Raw genomic sequence first — 8626 nt, 5'->3', positions numbered from 1 at the left:
AATCCTGCAACTCCTGGCCCTGCACAAGATAGCCCCAACAACCATACCATGTATCTGACACTGGCTTGGTGCTGTAGCCAATTCACTGGGGAATCTGTTCCAGTACCTGACCACGTTCTGGGTTCTGGTTCTTCACCCAGAAGGTTCTTCATTCAGAAGGAGAAGGTTCTTTACCCAAGGTTCCTCACCTGTTTCTTCTGGACAGTTACAGGCTCTTCAGGACAGAAGAGCTGCAGGGGTTCCTTCCATGTCAGGGGTTCCATGATTCTATGATTCTATGATTCTATGATTCTATGATTCTATGATTCTATGATTCTATGATTCTATGATTCTATGATTCTATGATTCTATGATTCTATGATTCTATGATTCTATGACCAGTTGTTGCCAAACCATCTCTTGTAAACCCCTGACACAGTGCTGTGTGTGTCCTATCCCAGAAGCAGAGTGGAAGCCACAGGTCCAAGGTTTTAGACAATGGCAGAATGCATGGGAACCTCTACTCCTTGCCCATGACACACTAATTTGTGCCAGAGTCTTGCACTATTGACTAAAACAAATAAAGCCATCAATCCTGGGAATTGAACTTCAACCTTTGTTTGATGAGTAGAACTGTAAGCAGTAAATAAGAAAGCAAAGGATGGGGATTCCACCACCTCCATGGGCAGCTCCTTCCAAGGCCTGAGCACCTTTCCATGGGGAAATTCCTGCTGATGTCCAACCTGCCCCTTCCCTGGCACAGCTTGAGGCCCTTCCCTCTCCTCCTGTCCCTGTTCCTGAGAGCCCAGCCTGACCCCTCAGCTGTCCCATCCTGTCAGGGGTTGAGCAGAGCCAGAAGGTCCCCTCTGAGCCTCCAGGCTGAGCCCCTTTCCAGGTCCCTCAGCTGCTCTTCATCAGACTTATGGCATGTGACTTTTAGCTAGGAATTCTCTGCAAACCCCTTTGTAACAACCTCATGCTGGTTTATTGTCACTTAGTTAATCCAGTACAGGGATTTATTTTTTTTGTTACCAAAAATTCAGTAAAATAATAAAAAAAAAACCTCCTTAACACCAATGTAGCATTAAAAAGCAGCATTCTTTATTCAGCCAGATGCACAGGGGGATAATTCCTCCCAAAGCTGTGCATGCTGAGTGCAGGAAAGTTTCTGTTTATATTCTGTATTTTTAATACATATTCATTGATTGTCCCAGACTAAACATACATATGATACATATGATTATACATATGATTTTTATACATATATTTTTTCATACATGCATATGATTTCCCCAAAATCATTAACGTATTTCCCCTTCATGCATTCATTCTTCAGTCCTGGGGGGTGTCTCTGGTGGTCCCTGGTGGTTGTGGACCCCAATGTTCCAGGTGACCTTGCTGAGCTGGCAGGACACTGAGGCTGGTGAATTTCCAGTCTCCTTACACAATGGGCATTGTGCAGTTTCCATAGGCCAGTCATTCTGGAACAAGCTTTGTGTTAGCTCACCAGGTGTAGGCCATTTATCATCTGCTAACAATTTTATTTATGGCATTATCTTCATCCTTCCCGTTAACTCACAGTCTCAGATTTAAAAAGGTAGGACTTTAAAGTGAGGTAATTACATTTTTAGTACTCCCATGCAAAAAAAAAAAAAAAAAAAAAAATCAACTCAGAGAAAAAAATATTTTTCCACATGACCAATTTATGGAGGTAGCTCACTCTGCTCAGCTGAGCTTCAAGTCTAAGTTGCTGGGGAATCCCCTGGCAGCAAAAGCTCTAACAAGTGTCACTGTCACCTCCCTTATGAATCAGACAAGTAAAGCAATCCTAAAAAGCACCAGTGACTAGTAAGTAAGCCAACTTCAAACTGTGGCACAGAAAGAGCAGTGAACAGCTGAGCAGTGAACCCTGCTGCAACTAAAAGCTATTCAGGTGTTACATTTCCACAAAGAATTGCCTCTGTTCCTTCAAATAATGTAGGAAAGCTATTGTTGTGAACGTTAGGCTCTTTTTTTCCATTTTAATTCTTATCTGACAGCTGAATCTCAAGTTGTGCAAAACTTTGTTTAGAAAGTCCAACCTTCTATACAAAGTGGGTCTTGGAAACAAATTCTGGACTATGCAAGGGTAAATAAAATAACAAATACATATTTCACAGTTATTTACAAATTTTGTAATACCTGTCACTCCTTTAAGAACCATTTACTCAAGTGTAAAGCCAAGCACTGAAATTTTACACTAAACAAACTGTCTCCAGGAAACACATTCTAAAAGTGCCTTAGTAAAGGAGATCCCTTTCCCAGAAACAATAAAAACTTGCCTGGAATAAACCACAGTTGTCACTGAAAATGTGGGAAAAACACAATTCTCCAACAAAATTTTTAGTGTTAGAGAAGCAATGCATTACATCATTCTGGCCAGGATATGCAACAGAAATAATTTCATCCACACAGCCTGGGTTGTGCAGAGAAAATCCATGACATACTAATTTTACCAGATTTTTCACAAACTTTATACAGTCAAAACCCATTGGTTCAAGGTTTATTGGTTCCAAGTTACACAGTTTGTAGTATTTGGTTTCTTATTGGTTACAGATCTCTCTGACTGATGCTAATTAGGTCCTCATTCTTATCTTTCTCTTATTTATCTTTTCTCAGACCAGGTGTCTCTGACCATGTTTGGAGTTGATGGTTGATGGAGGGTGATGTTTGGAGTTGATGGTTGTTAAGACAATTCTTGATTGTTGTTACCTTTTGTGTATCTTCTGTGCTACCCCCAGCCTGCTGAGATGTTAAGCTCATCAGGCCTGGAGTGGTGAAACATTTGAAAATAAACTTCAATTCCTTTCCATTTGGGCAAAGGCAAATAAAACCCCTGATTAATGTTATACAAAATATTTTAAACTTGGCATTATTTCCAACAAGAGGGACCCCCATAAGCTCCTGACTGAGCTAGAGGGTTGTAGAGGCATGGATTCCTTACCTGGAACTCATGGCAAATGTGAAGCCTTTGCACAATTTCCTCCAACTTAGGTGTGATGGCTGTTGATGTAATAATACATAAAGAAACCAGTGAAATGATTTCTTCTGCCAGTGTCCTCTGTGACTGCTAGAGAAGAAAAAAGAAGCTCTTATATTCAACATCTCACCCACAATCCCCTCCCAAAATACTCTGTTAACCCTCAATCCTTCCTTCTTCAAAGCTGTGTGGCATTGTTAGCATGAAAGGATAAAGAGCTTGCTTTGGAGCTAGAGGAGGAAATAAACCATAGAGGACCCTTTCAAGGACTGAGAACCTGAAAACATGTAGAGGAATATAATTCCTGCATCCTGAGTTTGTCAGCCAATGGTGGTTTAGCTGCCAAGCCCCACACAGACACTCCCTCACTGCCTGCCAGAAGGATCAGGGAGAGAATTAGAAGGGTTAAAGCTGGAAAATTCATGGTTGGGATAAAGACAGTTTAATATGGAAAGCAAAAGTTACACATGCAAGCAAAGCAGACCCAGGAATTCACTCCCTGTTTCTCATGGGCAGGCAGGTGTTCAGCCATCCCATGGAGAACAGGGCTCCAGGACATAGCAGTGACTTGGGAAGGCAAGCACCATCCCTGCAAACATCCCTGCCCTCCTTCCTTCTGCCCCCACTCTGTGTGCTGAGCATGGTGTCAATGGCCTGGACGTGCCTTTGGTCACTTTGGGTCACCTGTCCCAGCTCCTCACACACCCCCAGCCCCCTTGCCAGCCTGGCAGTGTGAAAAGCAGAAAAGGCCTTGGCTCAGTGTGAGCACTGCTCAGCAATAACAAAAACATCTCCATCATCATCCCTGCATTCAGCACAAATCCAAAATACAGCCCCATGCCAGCCACTGGGAGGGAAATTACCTCAGCCACACCCAGCACAGTCATCTTTTGCTATTTCTTCATCAGACACAACAATATGAGAGATCTTGCTATTCAGCTGTGCCATATCTTAGCTTTATGTCTTTGATAGCCATTGCCTCTTTTTATTTTTACCTGTCAAGATCTTTTCTTATCCTTATTTTCTTGAGCTTTTTGATGCATAGAGTAGGAGAAAGAAAACTGATGTCAAAGGCAGCCAGTGTAGTGGTAGTGACAATCTTGAGGTAGTGACCAATGAAGTTAATGTCCAGTGATCAGCCATGGCTTGTAATGTACAGTCCGTGCAAACAAAAACATAATAAATCAGGTTTCTTTCTGTTGTATGTAGTTCATTGTTCAGAAATATTTTACAAGGGATAGTAGGAAGATGAATTTAGAATATAAAGCTGGCTACTCCCTCTTCACCTCCTTTGCAGGAGGTTCTATTCAAGGACATTTTTCATGGTTGATTCTTAACTCATTGCCATTCCCAGTAAATTCTTTTTATCTCAATTTGGGATTGGAGAATGTGAGAGCAGCAGCTTGTAGACTTTTTAATGGAAGTGCTAAATTGGGGAATATTATTCCTTGACCATGACGAGGGATGCAGCCAAGACAGCTGACCCCCACTGACCACAGCATATCCCAGATCATGAGTAGTGTCCTTCCCCCAGTATAAACCTGGGGGAAGAAGAAGGAAGGAGGGGGACATTTGGAGTGATGGGGTTTGTCTTCCTGAACCACTGCTAATGTGGTGGAGCCTGATTTCCTGGAGGTGGCTGACCATCTTCCTCCTGATGGGAAGGAGTTTTTCCTCTTTATTTCCTCTATCTTTTTCTTGCATGTGTGGCTTTTTCTTTCCCCATTAATCTGCCTGTATCCCAACCCAAAAGTTTTCTAACTTTTACCTTTTCCATCCCACCAGGGTGGGAGACCTTGAGTAACTTATCAGACTGCTGGGGTTAAACCATGACACTCAAACAAGGGAACCATAGCCATGACATTTGGAATAATATTCAACTGAGGATTGCTGGGGTGTCTGGGGAAAACACATGCCCCAGCCTTGAAGGACCAGTGAAATAGGTACTGGCACCTTCCAGGAATTTTGGAGTTGTTTTGGACTTTGTTTTGGAGTTTGGCCCACTTCCTTATTGGCTTCTTACTGTAAAGACTGCCCAGACTTCCCAGATATGCTTGCTCAACCAGCTGATCCCTCCCCCTGAGAGCACGAATAAAAGGCTGGCATTGCCAACAGTCCTGGCAGACAGGCAGATCAAGCTGCTTTGGCACATCTTGCTGTGGACTGCAAGATGAGCAAGTCAACGCTCTTCCTTGGTTTTCTTCTTGTTTTCCTTAGCCTGGCTCTGCCAGGCACCCAGGGAAAAATAATTCCCAGATGTGAGATGGTGAAGATCCTACGTCGGAATGGCTTTCAAGGCTTTGAGGGCACAACTGTTGCTGACTGTGAGTATAATGAGCTGCCACAGCACCTCTCTGCCTGTACCATCTTTGTCTCTCTCTCAACTTCTTTTTGATCTTCCAGCAGTACTATTCTGTCCCTCCATTTCTTTGACTTCATATTTTCCTCCTCTCCTTCCTTGCTCCCTTCTATAGTTCACACAGCAAATATCCATCTAGAGCTGTGTCCTTCCAAGAACTTACCCATCCAATTCTCAAGGTTATTCTATCACCAGTTCAATTATTTCTCCAGCACTTCATTCATCCTGGATACTTTCATATCTTTCCTCTTTTTTACCCTCAGCATTCCTTAATGTTCTCCTCTGGGATTTCTTCTCCTCCTGCAGGGATGTGCCTGGTGAAATATGAGAGTGATTATAACACAAGAGCATACAATAACAATGGTCCAAGCAGGGACTATGGCATCTTCCAGATCAACAGCAAGTACTGGTGCGACGATGGCAGGACCCCTGGCTCCAAGAATGCCTGCCACATCAGTTGCTCAAGTAAGTGGTAGGACAGAACAAAGAACCTTTATTTGTTCATTCCATGAAAGCAACGGCTCTGTCCATGACACCTGCCAACAGCTGCTCTGGGCATTTCTGTCTGTGCTTCCTCCATCCATCATCTCAGTGTCCCACCCACCCTTCCTTCCTGATGGACACCTTTCCTTCTGCCAGTCTGTCCCTGCTCTTCCTCTGTCCTGCTTTCCTCCACACTGATGTTTTCTCCCTTCTCCACAGAACTGCAAGATGATAACATTGAGGATGACATTCGGTGTGCCAAGAAGATTGCCCGGGAGGCTCATGGCCTCAGCCCCTGGTAAGGATATTTGCAGTTGACACTGGGGCAGAACAGATCAAAGCCAGTCCTGCTACTGACTGAGGGAGGCAGGGGGGTCAATGGATGAGAAGCTGGATTTGGTGGAGTTTGGCACAGTCCTTCTCCTAAAGCTGAAAGGAGAGGATAGGAGTCCTGCCTTGCAGCATCTGCTCTAATTCCCTGAATTTCCCTCCTCTCCCAGAGCTCTCCTTTTTGTTCTCTTCCCCTTCCCCCAGCTCACTTAGATTGAGCTCCATTTATTAATTATACAAATAATTTCCATTTATTTGTAACTTTCAGAGGGATCATTGAGAGTCTTCACACAAGACTCTCAAAGATTACCCAACTCTGTTGTCATAACCAATTCAATCATAACCTGACTCCTCAAATTACAGAATGTATTTGTTTTTTCAGGTATGGCTGGAAAAACCATTGCCGGGGCAGAGACCTGAGTTCCTTTGTCAGGGGCTGCTAAATTGCTGCACAGGTGTTGATTGTTTCCTCAAGACCATCAGAGATGGAGAATGACAGCGTTTGGAGAGAGGGCCAGGAAATGCATGGGTGGGGGGAATTAAAAGCAGTATATTATTAAGATAGAGTGGGCACTGGCTAGTGCTAACTCTGGAGGTTTTCACACTGCTGCAATGCAAACAGAGAGCTTACAGCTCACAGCTTAATAAAAACAGGCATAGCAACAAGCCACTACAGAGTTTCAGCCTTGATTTACTTGCATATCCTGACTCAAGATTTTGTTGCCCTAACAGGGTTTAGCAACATTTAGGGTTCCTCTCTCCTTTTGCTTCACCCCTCCCTGTTCTCCTTCACCCCTCCCTTCCTCCTCTCCTTCCCCTTTATTTTTTTTTTGCCCATTGTTATTGGAGTGTCTGTAGTGAGGAAATACAAAAATTTCATTAACATTGTGTAAGATGTGCAGAATTATGTTGTGTTATAACCAAGACAGTCACTGATTGAGACAGACTCCTGATAGAGAGAGAAAATTTACTCCTTAAATTTATCTGAGCATCTGCCCCTGCTGGTATGAGGGATAGGCACTGAAACATTTGGGCATCTGGCCTGAGGGAATACAGCATTTCTTATCATGTTTTGAGTAAGTCAATCAAACACAGCCTAGAGTGCAGGCAGCATCTCTGTGAGGAAACAATGGGTTGGAAAGGCTGTTAGGGAAGGGAAATATTTTGCTGTTTAGTTTACAAGTCCTTTTTCCAAATGAAAGCTGGATTCAGAAACAGTGCAAGAATGAAAGGTGCTAACACTGAGAAAACATGCTTACTGCTTCATGTGCTTTCTGCTGCTGCTAGGGGAGCAATGACTTCTTTGGTGCTTATGAAATAAAGGTATGCTTAAACTCATGTTTTGTGTGACTGTATAAATCAACCATTAAAGTATGTTTGTTTAGATGGCTGCATCTTAAAAAAAAAGCTCAAAGTATGCCTTGTCTGAAGTCCTTCTTCCCCTTTTCCCCAGTGTTGGAGATTAGGATTTTTCCTTTTTATTTTCTCTCTCTCGTGGAATTTTTCTCCCGTTTGTTGCCTAAGAGATGGGAGCACAGATTGTCCTGGGGTAACTCAAACTGAGACACAGATATTCAAGAGAGACAAAAGATGTGGACAAAGTGGCCAGAGAAGGGGTGCAGTTTCCAGTCTCTTAGCTGGGGGTTTTCTCTTGGGAAGGGCAAGAATCCTGCAAGATTTTGGCTGGGGGATTGGGGTGAAGCTTAGCTCTCTCCTGCTCTCTCTTGGCATCACAGTGGAGACAGGTGGAGTTTTGGTGCTGGATTTGCTGCCCAGAGGATTTGCTGCCACTGTGCAGATTTTGTCCTGCACTGCTTCTCCTTACCCTGGGTCAGAGTTTGCTTGCAAGAACTGGGACCTTTCCAACACCCAGCCTCACTGGGAAGGCGACCCCAACCCCATCTCCCTTAGTGTGATATATGTTATAAAATAATTAGTGCTAAAGGAAGTGAAAACCACAGCATTTTGTGTACAAAGCCAGTGTTGAGCAACAAGCAATAAAAGGCTTGTTGCAGTAATAGGGTACGTGATAAGAATGGAGATTGCAACACCAGGAGGACACTGTCTCCAGGGATGGGTATTTCAAGGGATTTCTTTCCATCTGACAAGACCCCAGCAGGAGGCATTTGATAGGCATCATCAGAAGTTTGTCCCAGAAAGTTTTCACCTGACAGGATTCCAGGAATTATCCACTGGTTCTGGGAAATGTAGCAGCAAGAAAGAAAAAACTATGATAATAAGCTAAAATATGCTAAAGAAAAGCCCCTTCAAGAGCCCAAAAGACTGTATGAAATAGACCCCTTAGAAATGACATTTTGGAGACCCACAGGGACTTTGGTGCAATAGAGGCCAAATCCTGAGTCTCCCTGACCCTGATCGCTCAGAGTCGAAGTTGCTTGTGGCTTTTTCCAAATTTATACTTTGATTTTCAAATAAATTTCCCTAATTATTAAATT

The 8626-nt window shown here is 43.3% G+C and overlaps 1 protein-coding gene across 1 annotated transcript; it reads left to right on the top strand.

The window, feature by feature from the left end:
- Positions 1-5106: 5106 nt before the first annotated feature.
- On the top strand, positions 5107-7508 carry LOC134430390 (lysozyme C-like). The gene is made up of 4 exons (XM_063178019.1): positions 5107-5322; positions 5664-5822; positions 6060-6138; positions 6553-7508. The coding sequence occupies exons 1-4, from the start codon at positions 5169-5171 to the stop codon at positions 6611-6613; spliced, it is 453 nt and encodes a 150-aa protein (XP_063034089.1). The 5' UTR covers positions 5107-5168; the 3' UTR covers positions 6614-7508.
- Positions 7509-8626: the final 1118 nt, after the last annotated feature.

Source organism: Melospiza melodia, chromosome 28, assembly GCF_035770615.1.
Source record: "Melospiza melodia melodia isolate bMelMel2 chromosome 28, bMelMel2.pri, whole genome shotgun sequence".
NCBI classification, from domain to species: domain Eukaryota; kingdom Metazoa; phylum Chordata; class Aves; order Passeriformes; family Passerellidae; genus Melospiza; species Melospiza melodia.
Note: the sequence above shows the minus strand (reverse complement) of the source record. Positions and strands in the feature narration are given on the sequence as shown.